At 37.4% G+C, this 20,917-nt stretch overlaps 1 protein-coding gene across 4 annotated transcripts in view; it reads left to right on the top strand.

The window, feature by feature from the left end:
* Window positions 1-804: 804 nt before the first annotated feature.
* The window catches only part of SCN7A (sodium voltage-gated channel alpha subunit 7), a 78,461-nt gene continuing 58,348 nt past the window's right edge, over window positions 805-20,917 (top strand). The window contains exons 1-2 of one of the 4 annotated variants that reach the window (XM_015066918.3): window positions 805-1,143; window positions 19,701-19,939. In XM_015066918.3, the coding sequence (XP_014922404.3) occupies window positions 1,134-1,143; window positions 19,701-19,939 (249 nt within the window). In that variant the 5' untranslated portion in view covers window positions 805-1,133. Of the gene's footprint in view, window positions 1,144-1,248; window positions 1,385-3,108; window positions 4,904-10,652; window positions 10,856-19,700; window positions 19,940-20,917 lie in introns of those variants that run through there. The other 3 variants (XM_027055566.2, XM_027055565.2, XM_027055567.2) reach the window with 3 other exon arrangements.

Genomic DNA, 20,917 nt, shown 5'->3' with positions numbered 1-20,917 from the left:
TTTCTTTTGTTCTTTCTTTCTTTTGTTCTTTCTTTCTTTCTTTCTTTCTTTCTTTCTTTCTTTCTTTTTTAAGGAAACTTCACCATTTTCAAACAAGACAGGGTTATAAAATGAACGTTCTATGGCATAGCAAAGTTTCCAAAGTCCACTTGGGAAAGAAGGTCCAACACCTTTTCCCTTCACCCCCAGACTTCACTGTTGCACACCAGTTTTTCCAGGTATGCATAATGTTTTCCTCTGCCCTTCGTATCTCACATCACCAGAGTGGGAAAGAAATCTAGAGTGAGGTTGTGGTTAGCTCCAAGCCACGCTTTCCTAAACAGCTACCTCCCGCCCACCCCCACCCCCGTCCACCCCAACACCTAAGCAAAGTTCAGATTTGAATGCAGGCTGATAATTGCACCTGACAAGCTCTCCTGGGCAAGGCGAGAGAGAAAGCACCCAAAGGCTAAAACTTGAGTTGTTCCCCTTCCTCTCTTCCCCGGCCCTCTACTCCCTCCTATTCCCACCGCTCCACAGTCAAAGCTGCATCCCGCCCTGCCTCTTCTCCACATCCTTCCTGCCCTCGCAGAATTCTCTCTCCTCCCCCCTCCTCAGCGATTCCCTCGTCTCGCCCCCTCCGTTCTCTGGCAGCTGCGGAGGAGATGTTCAGCAGCTGCCTGCTGTTCTGGCCTCAGCAGTGGCGGCTGCTGGTCTCGGTCTCCATCACCCCGCCCACGTCCGCTCCGGAGGAAGTCTCGCACCGGCCTGGGAATGAGGGCGGGGGAGAGGGTGGCTTGGCTCGGAGAGGGGAGGGAGGAGTGGGAAGGACACAAAAACAGCTTCAAGGCGGCAGGCGCTGCTCCACTGCGCATCTGGCCAGGAGGGGTCTCTGGATCTGTGGCTGAGCAGCCGCCCCAGAGACGCAGTTTCTAGCTGGCAAGTCAGTGGGGCCCATTTACCAAGGAGCCGTCGTGGCTTGAGTAGCATCAGCCGGTGAGGGCAAACGCCAGCTTGGGAGCACCTCCTGAGCAACCAGAACTCAGGAAGCCAGAGTGATCCTGGATGAAAAAGAAGCCCAGAAGGAGAAAAGAGATCCAGCCAGCCAGTTCTGCTTCTCAGGGTTCCCTCAGGTGCCGTTGGAGACCAGACACATGGTAGCAAGTAAGTCCCTTTTCTTGCTCAGTGCCCAACCCCCGGGATGGTGATTGCGGCCATCTGCTGCCAGCCTTTACCACCCACCCCCAGCCCGCCCCCAGCCCGCCCCACCCCATACACACCCTTAGGGTCTTCAGCAGTAAATTTAGATTCTGGACCTGAATTAACCAAGCTACTTCAAGAGCAGCAGTGGTCTGCGGATGTTTACTCTGCATTGTGTATGTGGTCAGTTTTTCTCATCCACCAGGTAAGCTTCGGAAGCCCAGATGCTCTGTTAGTGTAAAATTTTAGTCATAATGGCAATGACTTTTAGGTTACATGACAATGATGGAATGGAAGGAATAAAAGCTTACAAAGGATGGAGTATACTTCGAAGGAATCTTGTCTCTTATTTTAAGTAACTTAGTAATTTTAAGATTGGTGCTTTTCACGTATGAATCAACAGTATAAAATTAGAGGCATAGATAAAAAAAATTAAAAATAAAGAAAAACAGAAAATGGGAAATGGTGTGCCCAGTTTAAATGGCTTGACATTTTGGTATTGTTTGTATCAACAGGTTTGTTGTTGTCGTCATTGTTGTTGTTGCCTTGTTTAGGTCTATAAAATACATACTTTCTAGAGGTTTTCTTCTAGAAGTGATGATGTATTCATTGTGACTCTGGTTGTATGTTGCCTCGGATACTTAGGATACTGGTGAAAGCAGGAAAAACAATAAAACCATGTGGATATGCTCCCTTCATTAATGGAAATGATGGAGTCAAATTTGGATATTGGTCAAAAAACTGTCTTGAAACGAAAAGGCTGGGTGGTACTTTTTGTGGATACTTTTCTTCCTGGCTCTTGTTCAGGAGAATAGCTTATGGCAGAAGGAAAAAAAAAAAAAAAAAAAGGAATCTGGGCCATATAATAAATAGAGTCCTATGCACCTGCCATTTTCCAGCCCTAATTAAAGTTTCTACAGTCCAGCTGCTAGTTTTACAAATAAAGATAAGACCCATAGGTAATTTGTTGAGGTTACTTGGCTAATCAAAAATGAGCTAAAGGTCCAATGAAGAAGACTTTAAGATTTAGAATGATAGAGATGAATTTTCATTTTCAAAAATGAAAGGAGTTATTTAACTTTTGATTAAGCTTTATTCTTCTTATTTGTAAATGACACATCAAAAACTTGCATATCCTGTTAAGGACTAAATGACACAAATTACATTAAGGTTTTGTGAATATAATATCATGTGTAACTGTTGCTTGTGTAAGGGATCATTTTTGTGTTTTTATCCACTTCACTATTCTAGCTCTCATTTTATGTCTAGTTCAATATAAACATAAAAGGATCTTTGACAGCCTCACTACAATGCACTAAAGGAAAAGAAATACAAATCCAGATCTTGATCTCTCCAGGTCCTGATCTCTCACTTCTACAGTTTAAAGTATATTCTAAAACATGAGACTCTATCCTCAAAAAATTGTGTGCCATGGTTAACAGTTCATATTTAAATACTTTCAAATATTCTCAAAATATGTGTTACCCTCCTCTTTTTAGTTTTAAATTTTATGTTAGGTATGTGGTCTTACTTCCTTGGGATGTAACTATATTGGATATTGCTGAATTTATTTGGTCCAATAATTAATATAGGAGAAGTGAAAGTTTAGGTACAATATTCTATTCTTAACTGCTGGGGTTCATTATAATCCTGGACTCAGGTAAGAGGTACTGTGAGCCCCTTCTTTCCCATCGATGTGTTTGAAAATTATAAAACCTGAAATTGGGTATAGGCTCAGGAAAAGGGACCTATAGACCCCAGATGATATAGGCAGGCCCCAGAACCTGCTGCTGTCCATAAGTCTCCACTAGAGATCAGAAGGTAGAACCAAACAAGCACCCAGGAACTGGGCATTCTGTCTTACAACCTCCTGTGGGAAAGGGTCTGTAGGGTAGTTGATATACACTCCCACTAATTTTGCCCAGGTAGGATGAAGCACTCTGGAAATGAAAACAACCTTACTTAGGGAGGAAGTATCCTAATATGCCTCAGCCCTAGATCTCATTATGACAGGATCTACACCACAACCAGAGTACTCAGAGACTGACCGACAACCCTATATCTCCCAAGACTCTGTCTTGAAAGCTTATGGTGGAGGCATTTGTATAAAAAGGACGTTCTTGATTTCTGGGAGTCTGGTCCTACCATTTTCAATAACCAACATCATTTGGTCAGTTGTGAGAGGACATCTGTAAGCTCCACCCATGCTGACTAACTATCAGCAATGCAGTCACCCACCATATGAATTTATACAGACAAATCTCATTTTTCCTGGAGTTGGCCCCTTTCTCTTCTATTAGTGTCGGCTAACCAAGGCCAGGCAAGTAAGCCCGCACCTCCACAATGCTGCAAGAGGAAACCTTTAAGGCTAAAGAAAACATTTTCATGTGAGGGCTTGTAGGGATGTTTTTCATCTGGTCAGTATCTCTTGACCCAACTGGGATCATGATTTCCATGTTATTTGTTCATTCATTTCTATTTATAAATCAGGCTTATTCTAGTTGTACTCCATGCTGACGGGAGATGTCTCCTCTGTCTGGCAAACAGTTATCCCTGTTGTATATGCAGTATTTCTGACTGAATTGACTCAACTTATTGCTAGCTGAGGATAACCAGTCTGTGGACAGCTTTGATTGTATGCCAGCTAAGTGCCAGACTGACTATCAGCATTAAACAAAATCTCCGCCTCACCCCCTAACTGCTCCCCACTGCCCAGGCCAGAGAAATTATGACTTTTAAAAGTCTGAGATTAAGACAGAGCATTTGGTTTTAAACTAGAACCAGAAGATGCTGATTTGGGGGCCATAGTTCCTGATTGAATATATAGTACTGAGTAGAATATTTCTTCCCTTCTACTTCAAATGCCAGAGTGAGGCTCCTGATCCACCAGTCTCTGATTCTTGGAGTTCTCCCAGAGGTTGCAGGGTCCAAGCACCTGATTACAGGCTAGAACTTTGGTTCTGGTCCATATTAGTCTCACCCTAACATGTTTCAAAGTTGCTGTCCAATTTGAAAAGGGATTGGGTATCTTTGTGCTAGATTCTACATTTGAAAAGCTGGAATAGTTTTGGGGTGGGAGTAGATCCTGGAAATGCAGACCAACTCTTGCAGAGTGATCAGGAGCAGAGGCAAGTGGCCAATTCTAAGAGGCCTCCAGCGTTCCAGTGAATGTACCAGTTGGGGAATTTTTTTTTTTTAATTTTGCGTTTCACAGATCTGGTCACATCTAAAACCATAGCCCAAAAGTTCTCAGGATTGCTGATGACTATAGAAGTTACATGCATAACAATCTCTCCTTTGTATTACTCTAGCAAGGGCAAGAATTCATTCTTCCTTCCTGAGCTCTTAAATGGCCTCTGGCCAGTTTCTTCTGGTCAAGGGTCTGACTGACTAGGGTCACAAGAACAATTAGTTTTGTAAAGATTCTGGCCTTTCCCCAACATGCTTGTTTTGGTGGGGTGGACAGGCACAGCTTGGAAGTTATTGTTGTATCCATAGAAATAAGTGAACCATGCTTGTGAACCATGAGGTTGCCATAGAGAAGCTCAAGTGAGCATACTTAAAACCAGGGCAGCTTTCCTTCATGTTCCTGGAAGCCTTCCCCCTCTCCATTGCTAGTCATAATGGCTCAGCCTGGTGAAACTCCATCTTACACAGTGACTTACTGTCCTGCATCTCCTCAGGGCTTTCAAATGTCCACTGAGCTTACTTTGGGCTGATTCAGGTAAGTGAATTTGAGACCAGATGCTCAGATTTTGTCATGACATTTTTTTTTCCAGATTTCTTCTCTTCAGTTTAAGTTGTACCACCCTGCACTCCTCCTGTCTGGAAGGAAGACACTTACAAGGACCCCAGCTCCTGGTTATTTTAATGAACCATTACTAGAATCCAAGTTTACTAGATCTGGGGGGAATTCAGTTCTCAAAAGAGAAATTTTTATTTAAAGAGAGATGGGACCTGTCTGCTGGGATTTTTGGTGGTGCTCATTTATTTACAAAGCTGTTTTCCTAGCTTTTGAATCCAGAAGAATGCCTGGATTCCTTAAGAATAAAATTCTTAAGGAATATTAAGAAATATAAATATAAGGAATATTAAGAAATATTAAGAAAGGAATATTAAGAAATATAAATAAAAGAAAAAAATGCCTTTATTCCTTAAGAATAAAATTCTTAAGGAATATTACCAAAACAAAATGGCAATACTTATGTTTTTGAGAAAGTTACTTATTTACAATTTTCCTCTGCAAGATGATATGTTCTAGGAATAGTTGGCTGAATTTGTCAGAAGGGGTGGAGTCCAGAATTAAGTAGATATATTGAAGCCAAAATAGGCTGACCTGGGAGCAAAGCAGAGCTACAGGAAGATTTCAGGTCCAAGGACAAAGGAGAAAAAGTCAATTAAGTCTGGCAAGATAAACTGTATGCTAGGGAGAGGTAAAAGAGAAGGAGTTAGGTAATCACAACTAAGGAAGTAAGAAGCTCAAGTGGAAAAATGATCCCAAAGCAGAAAACCAAGTAAGCTTAAGTCAAGATGAAGAGACAGCTACAAAATTCCAGGTGGTTTGGTGCCACTCTGATCAATCTGTCCTTTATTCCTGAGCCTTCAGTGTGTAAAGTCTCCATCTCTGGATTTTGGTAATACATATACGTGGTAAACTATGTTCAGGTAGGATAGAAATATGACAAAATCCCCTGAAATTTTTTCAACCCCTTTCCACAGATGTAACAGCTTACTTTCTCCAGAGGGGAAACATACACACACTAGCATATATAACAGTATGCATATAATTCTTATAAAATACTTTATTCAAAGGCGAACAATGAAAGCCATTTTCAACATTAAGTTTTTTAGTAATCTATTTTGGAAATCTTTTCATATGAGCACAGACATATCTCATTCTTCATTATTACTAAATAGTGTTCTATATAGCAGCATACTGAAATTCATGGTTTTAGCTCCTTAGGGTGGACTATTTGATTGTCCACCCTAAGGTGTTGCGATTAACATCTTTGCAAATGTGACATCTCAAACTTCAACAAGAATATTCATAAGACAACTTAATTGCTGGGCCAAAGAGCACATGCAACTTTATTTTAGAAACTATTGCTAAACAGAAAAAAATGCTTGTTTATACTCTCAGGTAAACTGTATGAGGGTGTACATCGCTTCCATATCGAGGTTGCATCTGTTAAGAAGAGTCTCAGTGATGTCTTCTAGAGCTCTACTGTAAACATAATTGGTTCTTTTAATTTTTATCCATATATATCAGAATTTCATGAGCTTCAGTCATCTTTCCTCATAGCTTTCGGCTTCCTAAAAGACAATGATATTATTTTTGTATTCTCCATAAGAAAAAAAATCAATGCCTGTAATATCATTTAAGTTCTAAACTCTGGAGAAAAAGAAAGGTCATAGAAAGCTCTAAGGGAAAAGGCTCGGCACCAGAGAATTTAGCTCTGAGTCATTATAGAATGTGGGAAGGATGAAATATAAGCCATAATGTATATATGAAGTGCATTTAAGTGGTTTCAGTGAACAAAAATGTCAACCTAAATTGGTCATGTCACCAAAGCAGGTATGCTTCCTATGTTTTCAACAATATAGATTCTGTTTAATGATCACATCAACTCTGTCTCCTTCACTTATGCATGCAGTACCTTCCAGTCTCAAGTTAATTTGTTTATCAGTCTTGTCATTACTCTTGTTACTTTTTTTTTTTAGAGCTATCTGAATGTCATTGGCACAATAGGCTCGATGCATTGTCTATGTCTGATTGAGAGCATAATTGTTTGAAAATACTTTGGAAACTAAGCGAGAAGTCTTTTTACCCTTTATTTCCTATTTCATGTCAGAGTAAAATTGGCATTTGGGATATTATCCTTACTCTGTGGATCTACTGTCCTGTTTTTATTTTTGCCTCATTTTTCTTCATTTATATTATCTTGCTATATGGCCTACATTCTTGTAAGCTACTCTAAATCTTTTAGTAAATATATTAAGAGAGTAAATAAATATCTATCATCTAGTATAGAGTGGAGCATTTCATAATTCTCTTTGGCAAAGCTAACCTAGCTCATCCCTAGGATCAGCTCCAGCTTCCCAGAAAGCATAGAGGTTGATTATTTAGATGCTGTGCTTTCCATTCCCTAAGGTAGGAAAAAGGTAAGAAAGCTGTGGCTGTCCTGGGAATTCCCCTCCTACATGTGCAGAATCTGTCTGCCCAGCCTGACTGCATGCCTGTCAGGCTCCACTCAGGGAATCAAACTAAGGGACGGGGAAGCAAAAGGGAATGAAATAAGGAGAGAGGAAAAACATCTGGCACCCCTTTCTTGGCTGTCCTTCATTGTCTCTGAGACAACACAGCTGCGGTTGCCGATATACAATATTCTCCATATAGCCTCTTCCCTAGGAACTCAGATAAAGAGGCTGAGCATTGGCTCACTTCTTGGATGGCTGTGTCATTCATCATGCAATTAAAGATGCTTTGGAAAAGGAAAGAGAGTGCTATTAATAATTAGCTCTCAACACTAAACATGAATCCAAACTGTCCCCCAAACTGTGACTTATGGCCATGCTACTTAAATATGAGATCAGATGTATTGGAAATTATCTTGGAAGGAACTGGAAGTAAGATAAGGTGGATGTCACAGCTGCATTTCTTTGATTTCAAACATCAGAGCTGTTTTACACCAGGACCTCTGTGACAAAATGACAACATCTGGTAAGATCATTACCAAATAGGCATCCAGAGAATGAGGACTATTTTAGAGATGAGGGGGGAAAAGGTGCCCAAAGAAGTGAAAAATATGTGGATCTTCTGGAGAAGTTGTGTTCTAAAGCAGGTATTTGCCTCAGCAATTCTAGTATATTCTCCACCTCTCGTAGTTAGGAATTCAGACAAGAAAAAACAATCCCCCAAAATGTAATGTCTCTGCTTGCTTTATAAAGGTGGGTGGAAGAAGCTTGGGTATATGCCAAAAGAGAATCTTTTTGTCTAGCAAGCTGCATTAGATTCATCTCAAGAGGCCCACGCCCAAGGTATTCTGAAATTATCTGTTCGGGTTGGGTTGCTGCCTCCTAGATTTTCAATATTAGCACCAGGAGATTTCTAACATGCAGTGAAAGACTGGTATAATTCAAATCAACTGCATTAAGAGGATTTTCTTTCCTTACAACTCTCAGCACCACCATCCTCTCACTGTCTCTGTCCTCCCAGAAGCCCCAGTATTTGTGAACTGCAGATTTGACTACCTTACCTAGTCAGCTGCCCGAGGTCTGGTACATTGTTGAAGGTCTTGTGCCTATCTCAAGCTAACCCAGAGCAGACTATGGTGGGCCATACAAAACAACTGGTTTTGAACTCTTCCATCTGGTCACAGATTTGGGGCATAGTTTGTGAATTTACGAGCTTAGTTCTACTGCTCAAAAAGTGGGCAACAGTGAAGGTTCATGGGGATGTAACAGTTTCATGCAGACTAAGAGAATATTCATGGAGGTCAGCTAGTTGTGAGTGTTCCCAAGAGCTCCAAGGAGAGTGCCAGTTTGAATTTTTTTTAAACAGAAGGAAATCAGGTCTTGCATATTGGGGGAGCCAGATGCATCAAGGACTTCAGTATTAAAGGCAAGTTATAGAGTCTGGTTGCATAACAGAGCCCCTTTGCATTCCTCTGGGAAGGAACAAAGCATATTTTTCTCTCAATTGTTGAGCTGTAATGGGCTCTGGTCAGAAATTTTTGGTCAAGAATATGACAGATTGGGTTCACTATAAATACAATTCTAGGAAGATCCTGGCTCCTTTACAACTTTCTCATTTTGTTGGAGTAACAAGGGATAATTCAGAAAGTCTAGAAGCCAATTTCACAAAGCAGTAGAAGTTTTGAGAACATCTGGAGACATCTGGGACATAGAGTGGTTTAGAATGTTGGGTTAGACCCCTTTCCCAGACTCACTGGTAGGAAACCAAAGCCTTTCTTGTCCTGCAAGACTCAGTTGGGAATATTTGAGGCAAAACCAACTTCATTTTTGTGTTCCTGGCAACCTCGCTTTCTATTGACTTTATCACTGGCATAGTGGCATCCTATTCCTAGTCAACTGCATCCCTTCCTGGTATTTCAACTGTCGCTAAGTTTTCCTTCTGTTCATTGTTCTTCATAGCTCTGCAATCAGATGCAAATAGAGAAAGTTTATTATCTGACACTGTTATGAACTTCTAATTCTATTGTGTATATTGATTGTATCATTCTGAAGCTTAATGTCCTAGATTTATCCTCCCTCAAGAAGAGAGACATTAATTGTTCTGAGATTATTGGAAACTTTGACATGTTGAAGATGATTTTTAGTCCTTGTTGCTCTTAAAGCTTAGTTTTCAGAGATGACCAAGATGACTTGCTTCTTATTTGTTTAAAAGTCTGTCTCTCATTGTCCTTAAATTCAGTGACTGTATTTTATCAGTAGTTCCAGTGTTGGCACTTAATAAGCATATGTTCCGCAAATGATTGCTAAATAAATTATGTCAAAAAGAAACACCATGGTTAAATGTACTGCCCTATATGACATATAAAAATGAAGAACAACCTTTTAAAAAGATTAAAGTTCATTTTTTCCATATATCTGAAATTAAAATATTAAAATGTAGAACTACAAATAAAAACAATAACATAGTTCTTTCTGCAAGAGAACATATTCCAATAATGTACTCCAGGGATCTGAGAGGGATGAGGGCAAGGGAACTAAGGAAGGATGGAGGTGAGCAATCAGGAAGTCTGAAGCCACCAAAAGCCCAGAAGGGGGACCCAGTAGGTCAACCCTGGATCAGACACACATATTGAGGAGACTTAGCCAAAACTGGCTGAACTCTGGGCAGAACCCAACCACAGATAATAAAAAGATGAGAGCCATATATCTGAAGTCATTTAAGTCAGGAAAGAGTAAAACAATAACAGGGCAAGAAAAATAGTTGGAATAAAGAAAGTGATCATCACACTGGAGTAAAGAGATATAAATACAAGAAGAATCCAGGAATATAAATTAGTTATGCAATAAATGGAGCAAAGCCTGAGCCAATTTTGGAGACTAGAGCTTGCATGCTTACAGGAGTAAATGGCTATTTTCCATCACATGGTAGGTCTGTCCAGCAAGCTGCCTTCCAATTAATCCTCCCACATTGAAATAGTTATACCCTTGGGACATTAAGTCATTGGGTAACAATTGTGACATGTTTTAGATTATACTTATGGTAAAGAGAAATACCATCAGCTTCTTCTAAACCTGCATGGAATCTGGGAATCTAAAAAGATGTGTGTTCTGCCTTATTTATCCAGGAGTCAACCTTCATCAATTTCAACCCTTCCAGCTATATCTCAGGATAAGAAAACAATGACACTTAGGGATAGGGAGGAGGGAGAAGGTTTATGAAGTGCCAGAACATTTATTTTATTTTTTTTTTAAATTTAATGTTTATTTACCTTTGAAGAAGAGAGAGACAGAGTATGAGTGGGGGAGGGGCAGAGAGAGAGGGAGACACAGAATCCGAAGCAGGCTGCAGGCCCTGAGCCGCCAGCACAGAACCTGACGCGGGGCTCGAACCCGCAAACCGCGAAATCATGACCTGAGCCGAAGTTGGACACTCAACTGACTGAGCCACCCAGGCGCCCCGTGAAGTGCCAGAACACTTAAAGTAAGGTTGATTTTCTTTCTCCATTGGAGATCTTGGGCTGCCCCCTCACAGTCGATTAGTATGGTGTTTATACCTAACAAGCTAGAGGCAATTGTTAGAAGAGAAAGCAGAGAGAAGCAAATAACTTGTAAGCAGCACGAATAAAATCTAGAAGTCTGATGATAAAGGAGATTAAATAAATAAAGCAAAAGAAAATGTAAAAAGTGGAACTCCTTATGTTTGAAAAATTATTTAACGATGACATAGTACTGCAATTATTATAATTGAATATTATCATCACTTTGATTTATCAGTAAGAAATTAGGTGACATTCTGCATATTCTTTTTATAAATTCCAGGAAATAGGGCCATAATTTCAATTAAAAAGATGGTTAAACATAGGGGCACCTGGGTGGCTCAGTCGGTTAAGTGTTCAACTTTGGCTCAAGTCATGATCTCACTGTCCTTGGGTTCGAGACCCGGGTCAGGCTCTGTGCTGACAACTCAGAAGCTGGAGCCTGCTTCAGATTCTGTGTCGCACTCTTCTCTCTACCCCTCCCCCACTTGTTCTCTGTCTCTGTTTCTCTCTCTCTCTCTAAATGAATAAATAAATGTTAAAAAAAAAAGATGGTTAAACATAAAAATACCATGCTTTAAAGGATGAAAATAGTAATACCTAGTATTTATTGTGTAGTACCTGGCAGGCACTGTTCTATGTACTTTACACTTATTAACTCTTTCAATGCTCACATTACCCTATGAAGTAAGCACTTACTGTTTACATTTATGGTTGAGGAACTGAGGAATGGAGGGGTTAAGTACCTTGCTCAAGGTCGCAGAAAATTCTAAAGCCCAGGTTTGAATCCAGATAATCTAGCCCCAAAACCAAACTTTTTCCCAAACTTTTATTATAAAATATTTCCAACATATAGGAAAATTGACAGAACTGTATAATGAGCATTCACACACCTAGAACCTAGAGTCTTCAATTGCCATTTTATAATATTTAGTTTATCATTTATCTATTTATGCATTCCTCAAACTATCCATCAATTCTTCACATTTTCATATTGTCTTTCAAAATAAGTTGCAAATACCAGCAGGCCTCACGCATAAACACTTCATAATTCATATATATAACTAGAACCCAGTATTTGTTTATGGGCTTTTTAAAGGTAAAACCAAGTAAAATGCACAAATTTTAAGGGTGTCATTTGATCAGTAGTCACAAATGTGTATGCCTGTGTACTCTGAAGTCCTAATAGGCTGTTGAACATTGCTATCACCCCAGAAAGTTCCATCATCCCTCTCAGTCAGTTCCTATTCCGCCCCTAGAGATTAGTTTTGTTTGTTCTGGCACTTCATATAAAGTGGATCATGTAGTTTGTAGTATTTTCTGACAGGCTTCTTTCACTCATCATAATATTTTTGGACTTAGTCCTCCTTATGCATACCAGTAGTTCATTTTTTTTATTATTTATTGTCGGACTGTGTTCTATTATATGATATGCCAATTTTTATTTTTCTGTCTATTCACTTCATGGACAATTGGGCTATTTCCTGGTTTTGGTAATTAGCTTTATATATTTTATATTTTCCCAAATATTTATCATTTTTCTTTCTCTGCATTTCTTCTTGAAGATCTAAATTTCCATCTGAAACACCTAAAAATATCTTTGGGGCACCGGGGTGGTTCAGTCAGTTAAGCATCCAACTCTGGACTTTGGCTCAGGTCATGATCTCACGGTTCATGAGATCCCACGGTTCTCAGTGGGGTGCTGCGCTGACAATGTGGAGCCTGCATAGGATCCTCTCTCCCCTTCTCTCACTCTCTGCCCCTCCCCAACTCTGTTCTCTCTGTCAAAATAATAAGTAAATTCTCTTTCTCTGTCTCTGCCTCTCTCTGTCAAAATAATAAGTAAATAAATAATTTAAAAATATCTTTGTCTTTATTCTTGAAAAATACTTTTGCTTTCTGTAGAATTCTAGCTTTGCCTTTTTGTCTTTCCTTGCAACACTTTAAAGACATTGCTATACTCTTCCGGTTTCTGTATTTTTATGATGAGAAGCCAGTAATCATCCTTATTATTGTTACCTAATATATGTCACTTTTCTTTTAGTGTTTTCAATATTTTGACTATGATATCTCTTTTTAATATTTTACCCATGTGGCTTAAAACACTTATTAGTAATGATATATCAAATAACTTTCTGAAATTTTTCTTAAATGTTAAATGATAGGTAGATGCTTTTCAATGAGCTGTCCTTAATATCATTCCATAAAGAATTTCACACATTTACAAGTACACATAATCTTTTGTGCTCTTTGGACTTCAAGTATTTATATATCTATATAACTATATATCCATATTTGGTATACATGTGTGTATATATATATATATATATATATATATACACACACACATACATATACACACATATGTATATATACATATACAGTTATATGTGTGTATATGTACTAATATATACATATACATTTATGTATGTATACAAAACATATGCACAAACATATACAATCTAATTATCTTTATTAAGCTCCAGATTCAAGTTTCTAATTAATCTCTAAATTTTTCCTTTTAGGTATTTCAGATATGCATCAAACCCCAAAAATACAGAACATTACCTCTCCCATCCCTAATCTAAACTGGTACTTCTTCCATATTCCATATTCTTTTTGTGGTATTGCAATCAGTCATATGATCCAGATATATATGTATGTATATATACATGTGTATATATGTGTGTATGTGTTGTGTGCTTGCTTATTTATTTATTTATTTATTTATTTTAGCAGCTGCACCTGAAATACATGTTACCTGCTTTATTCTTACTATTAAAATAATGCTGAGAGCACCTTACCCTAGCAATCTGAGTAATTTAGATAACTACTGCCAGACTTCCTTCTAGAAAAGTTGTACCATTAACACTACCAAAAAAAAGGTAATTAGAATGCTTATTTCCTCAAATCCTAGCCAGAAGTTTGCATCATGAAATTAGGACTTCCATTTTAAATTGGTATGAATATGTTGACTTAAGTTTTTTCAAATAAGTTTCATTGTTTAGATTTTTTTAAATTTTATTTTGCATTTAAATTATTGAACCATCTCAATCTTATTTGACTGTAAGAAGTATATGCACAAGGATAATGGAAACTGCCCAATTCTGAACCTCAACATACATGCTCCACACAATACAGTACAAAATAAAAACAAATAGAACTATACAAACCCACACCATCAGCATAACTAGAAGGCAGAGAATGCCTGAACTTCAAAATGCCTGTAAAGGAAACCAAATTCATTTGCATGCTTTTTCATGCTCCAAAGGCCTTATGGAATATGGGTTCTAAATTTGATTTAAAATGACTAACAGAAAGAGAATATTCACCCTAATTGTGAAAATAATGGAGGTAAAAAGCATTTTCCGTGAACTTCCTTGTATCAGCTATGTAATAACCTCTATTTTCCCATTCTTATTTGAAACAAACTATTCAGTTTTTATGTAGATTCTAATTATACTAATGTTTCAAATTATGTTTAATGAGGGGCTTCTGGGTGGCGCTGCCGGTTAAGTGTCTGACCTTCGGCTCAGGTCATGATCTCATGGCTCACGGGTTTGAGCCCTGCATCAGGCTCTGTGCTGACAGCTCAGAGCCTGGAGCCTGCTTCAGATTCTATGTCTCTCCCTCTTTCTGCCCCTCTCCTGCTCGTTCTCTCCCTTTCTCTCAAAAATAAATAAACATTAAAAAATTATGCTTAATGATGATAACAAAATCACTCTGTGTAAAATAAAATTGTACGATAGATTAAAACTCAATTCTCAGTGATCCTAAATTTGGGTATCTACAGAAGAAAATACAGGAAGAAGTCATAGGCAGAGCACTGTTAAGTCATAGCCAAGATCACAGCCAAAATCATACGACAGAACCAGTACAGTGGGCATAATACCTCTGCTCAAGCCACCAAAAATAAAGCACTGGTCACTGCTACTGGCTCCATTGCTACTGTTACTCCCAAAACTTATGGAAGTTCCTGATGAAGCTTCTATCTCTATTGCAAAAAAAGGGATTCTCCACAGCATTTCTTATTTTGTGTCATTAAATCTAAATTAGAAATCTTGAGCTGATGCATTTGTTTTGTCTGGCAAGATCACATTGTCACTCCTTAGATCCATAAGACCCTGGAAAAGTCATTATCTACATTTTCTGGTCTTTTCCACTTCTGTTGCAGGAAGAGTCCCACCATGATTCACACAACAACAAATTTCCCCAATCTATGTAGATTACATTACTAGACAGCACCTCCTCCTTTCCAAATTAATGTCTTCTATGCTAGCTCACCTTCAATTTTACAAAATTTTCTGAAATATTTGACTTCGACACTTACATAAAGAAAATTTCCGGACAGTCCTACCTGACGTCAATCTGTCAGTTACTTAGTAAAGCAAGTTACCCCAGTAAGCCTATTGGTTTTTGAATATCTCTAAGGTAGCCATTCTGAGGTATCAATTGTTTACACTTATCTAAAAGTTTACAGTTTATAAGCACTTTTGTGGTATCATTTAAAGATACTCAAATTAAAAACAATAACAACAACAAAAATAAAGATACTCAAATTTAGATTTAGACATACCTGAGTTAACATCTCCCTCTACCACATAACTAGCTATACAGTGATGGAGACATCATGAAACTCATCAATTTCTATTCCCCTGACTGGTAAAATGGTGACCACAAGGATAACATGTGAGAATATGAGGCAATAGAATTAAAAACATGTACGTTGAATGCCTCTCAAATCGTAGTCACTCAGTAATTGTAACTATAATTATATTTGCCATAATTGTTATGATAAATTTTGGCTTATCTCAAATGCTTAAAATTTGTTTTAAGGAGAATCTTTTTTCTATAAGAACATACCTCTTTCCCCCATACTGATGCTGGCTCTGCTTCTTTCAACTGATGTCCAAGAGAATTGGCTTGCACTTTCATCAAAAGTATAAAACATTAGTACAACTGGAACTTGTTAGAGTCCAAGTCTGAGTTTACTTTGATACATTCTTACCAAAAGCTTACTTTAGCTATTCCGTTTTTTTTTTTTCTAAAGTAGTCTAATGGACAGATTATTAATCTTTCTATTTTTCAGGCTTTAGCATTATATTAAGATCACTCACTGGGAAGCATAGTACCCGGACCATATTTTATAAATTCCCCACAGAAATGCTTTCATTATGATTTAATGATCAATAATTTACAGTCTTCACTCAGCCATCTAAAAGTAGGATGCAAGCCACTTCCATCTGGTAAGTGCTTGCATTTCTTTGTCATATCATAGAAGATAATGCCTACTGTCCATTCATTCACCTAGTCAACAATCCAGAGTAGTTTCATTCAACATCAAATTATTACTAAAGATGTATTCTGGGATAACTTACTGGGTTAGAAGAGAGAATTAGCACTGACAAAATCAGTACTGCAGTCCAGACTTTCTGTATATGGTCTGGTTTAATATTTATGACCTTGTGAGGTACCTAAAGGATTACAGAGTTTGCATATGAGGAAAGTATACCAAGCTATGTTATCAAAGTCTCACAGCTAGTAGGTGACGGAATAAGGAATCAAAGATTATTTTGCTATGTATGAGGTGATAACAGAAAAAAAAAGAAAATTATATTTAGGCTATGTAATAAGAAGACTGGCTTGCAAATTGAATTTTGAGGTTTCAATGGAAGGCATCCAAAAATGTTTTCATTAACAATAGCATCTTTGCAATAATTTTGAACCTCCCTTTAGGTCTACTTTTAAGAATAATATTCTTTACATATGCAAGCTTAATAATATTTGTTAGGAATTATGATGGATCCCCAAAAATATAAGATATTAAAAGTACTTTTATTATAATCTGAAAAAAATGTAAAAAAAAAAAGATTTTGATTTTGTTAATTCAGTGCTGCATAGATTTAGTTTAGCTAATAGCCCAGACTTTTAGTTCATGTGATATTTTTAGGTTATGTAAAAATTCAATTCAACGATTTTAAGATTGAATAGTTCTAAAATTATAAGGCAGCAACCAAGCAATATTTGGACCCATTTAAATGATCCTACTCAACTGTCAACAAGTCCATGATTTCATATGGCTGGTTACGGGGAAGATTAATGTTCAAATCACCCTATTCCATTTTTTTACAGCTATTTAGAAAGTACCTTATTATTTTGAATCAAATCTATTCTGGCTTCATCTCAGTGATCCTAGTTCACCTTTTTTCTTTTTTTTTTTTTTTTCCAAATGATAGTTAAATCTACTTTCTCTTCTATGTGAGAAATATTCAGATACTTAGAAACAATAACGTTACACTTGAGTCTTTTCTGCTTCAACTAACATATTCTCCATTCTTTTAACCGGTCTGTAGATGATGTGACTTGAGTCTAATCAACATTCTGACCCCATCTGAAGACCCTTCAGTTTACATACAGGCCTTTTGGATGTGGTCATGGAATGCAGCAGAATAGAGAAAGACTGTCTCCTCCATCTTCCTTCAAAGCAGGCAAAGGTTATATTAGCATTTTTGGGCAGACACAAACCAGTATTGATTTATACTGCAATTACTATTAAGTAAACCCCCTTGGCAGTTTTCTCTGCTGCAAAAACACATCTACTGCACTTGTACAGATGGTTTGTTTTCATTCAAATTTCAAAACCTTACATGTATTCCTCCTGTGAATTATTCTATTAAATTTGGTCCATTACTAAGATATAAAATCTTATCACAAATAAAAATTTATATTTACTTCCCATCTATTGTGTGCCAGCCACTGTACTTGGCATTTTCACCCATATAATTCTATTTATCCTTATTTAACCTGAAAAGGAATCCCAATTTTGTGACTGACAGATTCAAGATTATCAAGTAATTTTACTGAGACTGCTAAGAATATTAGTAACAGAATTTAGTATTTTAATGTAGGTATATTTAATTCCAAGGTTTATGATTTTGTTTAGACTAGTCTATAACCACGAGTCATTAAGAAACTGTTTAATACGTATTCAAGGAATTCTATATAAGGAATACAATTTTGAAAGCTTATTAGATATTTTAAAGGGAAATTTTATATGTAAGGGCAAACTTCATTATCTGTAGATTGTATTTATAAATTATACTAATTCAAAGCATTTTGACTCCCATCAAGAAACTGTGATATGTGAAATGTGTTTGACAGGAATTGGGATGGAGAAAATCAGCAAAAGAACATATTTTTACATGAGAAAATAGAACAAAGTTTGTAAATGGGAAATTTGTGCATGAAATTATATTTAATGAAAACCAACTTCAGTGGCCTGTAGGATGACTTGAAATAGGCAAAGACCTAGAACTGAGAGAAACCTAGGGGCTCCAGGGTGGCTCAGTTGGTCGAGCCTCTGACTTGGTTCAGGTCATGATCTCATGTCTGGTGAGTTCAAACCCCACATGGGGCTCTCTCCTGACAGCTCAGAGCCTGGAGCCTGCTTTGGATGCTGTGTCTCCCTCTCTCTCTCTGCCCTTCCCCCAGTCTCTCTCTCTCTCTCTCTCTCTCTCTGTCTCCCTCAGAAATAAATAAATGTAAAAAAATAAAAAAACAAAGAAACAAAAAAACTGAGAGATACCTGTAGAGACTACTAGAGCAATCCAGATATAGGATTGTAAAGATGACTACCATGATGTAGATATGTAAATAATGGATAATATTTAACTACATAATTGAAAATAATTGTAGGAAAATTATTTTGTTCAGAGGAATTAATGACAAACAAAAATTTCATGAGTAATTTTCAAGGTATTAAGTTTGTGTATTTGTGTGTGTGGTTTTATTTTTGTTTTGTTTTCTTTTTCTTTTTTTTTAAACTCAATGCAGAGGAATTTTTTTAACATTTATTTATTTATTTTGAGAGAGAGAGCATGCACATGTAAGTGGAGGATGGGCAGAGAGAGAGGGAGAGGGAGAATCCCAAGCAGGCTCCACACTGATAGTGAAGAGCCTGGTGTGGGGCTTCATCTCAGGAACTGTGAGATCATGACTTGAGACGAAATCAAGAGTCCCGTATGTAACCTATTGAGCCACCCAGGTGCCCCTTGTTTTGTTTTTCAATAGCTAAAAGGTAAAAGAGCAATTCTAGTCATTCAGGAAAACAATGAATCTTGTTTTTACTTGTTAAATTGCTGTTATTGGTGGAATTGCCACATAGATGATTCAGGGAAGAGAGTGTTTTGGGAAATGTACATGTAAATATCCATGTATAGTAATTGAAATTCAGTGTTTGCCTATGTATTCACCAAATAACAGATATACGGAAAAGGCAGAATTTTAAAGGGTATCAAAGTTAAAAATTGTCACGAAGAACTGAGTTAAAGGAAGTAATAGAGCTATTAGCGGAGACACAGAAGAATGGGGCCCAAAGGCAGTGAAAAATGAGTTTAAAGAAGATAAGTCTAATTAATGGTTAAATACAGCTAAGAGAGGAATAATTGGATTTGGCTCCTCAAAAGTCTCTAGAACTTTAGAACTCTTTTATTTGAGGGAGAAACTGAAAGGCAGATTTTAATAAAACAAAGAGAATTCAGTAGATGTGTAAATGAAGTAGAATTGGTTATGAAGTAGAATTGGTTACACATGAACTTACAAATAAATATAGTATCAAGTATAACAAAACCTAATCTAACAACTCATATCTACAAAACCTGGGAATTTTCCTTGAAGGCATATGTTCAGTTTGGTGTTCACTTTTATTCATATCCTAAGCTTTTACAATTTAAAATTTTTCTTTATATACCCAAATTTTATATAGAACTGAAGAAAATACATTTCTTGCAGGTACAAAATTGGAAATGGCGTCCCCAGAACCGAAGGGCCTTGTCCCCTTCACCAGGGAGTCTCTTGAACTTATGAAACAGCATATTGCTAAAAAACACAATGAGGAACAAAGAGAAGATTTAAAGCCAAACACTGACTTGGAAGTTGGAAAAGAGCTTCCATTTGTTTATGGGAATCTTCCTCAAGGAATGGTGTCAGAGCCTTTGGAAGATGTGGACCCCTACTACAAGAATAAAAATGTAAGGATTAATTGAAGTTATCATGACTGCATTTTCATTATTTTTTTCAGATATGCAAAAAATATAATTGAGATAGTATAAAAAAAGAAATGAAGAATTCCTGTCTTATCCCCAGAATGACTTGAAGAATCTACTAAATAATTGCACAATCCAAGGCCAAGCACAAAAATGATAAAAATAAGAGTAATTATGCTTAGTAAAGGCAGAAAGCAGTGTGGGCTGACAAAGCTGGAAGAGTCTTCCTCAAGAAAGTAGAATTTGAGTTACAACTTAGAGAACACTTCAAATTTTCACAATGCAAAGGGAAAATCTTGCTATTAATTGGAATGGGAAGAGGCAGGGTGGTAATATAACTAGACCCTTGTTGCAAGTTGCGGGGAATAAAATGAGGTAATGAAGATGTCAACATGGATTTAATGTGGTGGCCAAAGGCTGATGTGATGAATGCAATGTTTAAGTAAGCTTAATATGAATATTTCTAAATTTACATGGAAGAGATAGGCTCAGAAAGATGATACAGAAAAGAGAGTAATCCAGGCCTTCAGTCACAGGGCCTGGATTATAGGAGCGTCTCAGAGGAGGGGAAAAGGTAACAAACCTGAGAAGAAATATCAGGATTTGAAGACAGACTAATAATACCAAGATTTCCAGCCTGGAATAAGGGTGGTGCTACTAACAAAATTGAAACAACTCTAAAAAGACCAAGTTTGGGAGATATGAGGATTAGCCCTATTGTGGACAAATGTAATTTGATTTTCTTGTAAAGCATTCAGTGATAATTACCAAATGGGCAAAATGGAATTGAACCAAAGGCTCTAGATGAAAGGCAAAGTGATGATTTTGCATAACTATAACTCTTTGAAGTATTTGGCACCACAGAAGAGTATTGGCATTTTACAGTGTAAATGTATAGAGTAAAAAGATTCCAGTATCTCTGGTAGCTTCCATGGGTGTTATGCAGCATTAGCTATAAAACAC

This window comes from Acinonyx jubatus, chromosome C1 (genome assembly GCF_027475565.1).
Source record: "Acinonyx jubatus isolate Ajub_Pintada_27869175 chromosome C1, VMU_Ajub_asm_v1.0, whole genome shotgun sequence".
NCBI classification, from domain to species: domain Eukaryota; kingdom Metazoa; phylum Chordata; class Mammalia; order Carnivora; family Felidae; genus Acinonyx; species Acinonyx jubatus.
The sequence above is the reverse complement of the archived record's forward strand: the minus strand, read 5'-3'. Positions and strand labels throughout refer to the sequence as shown.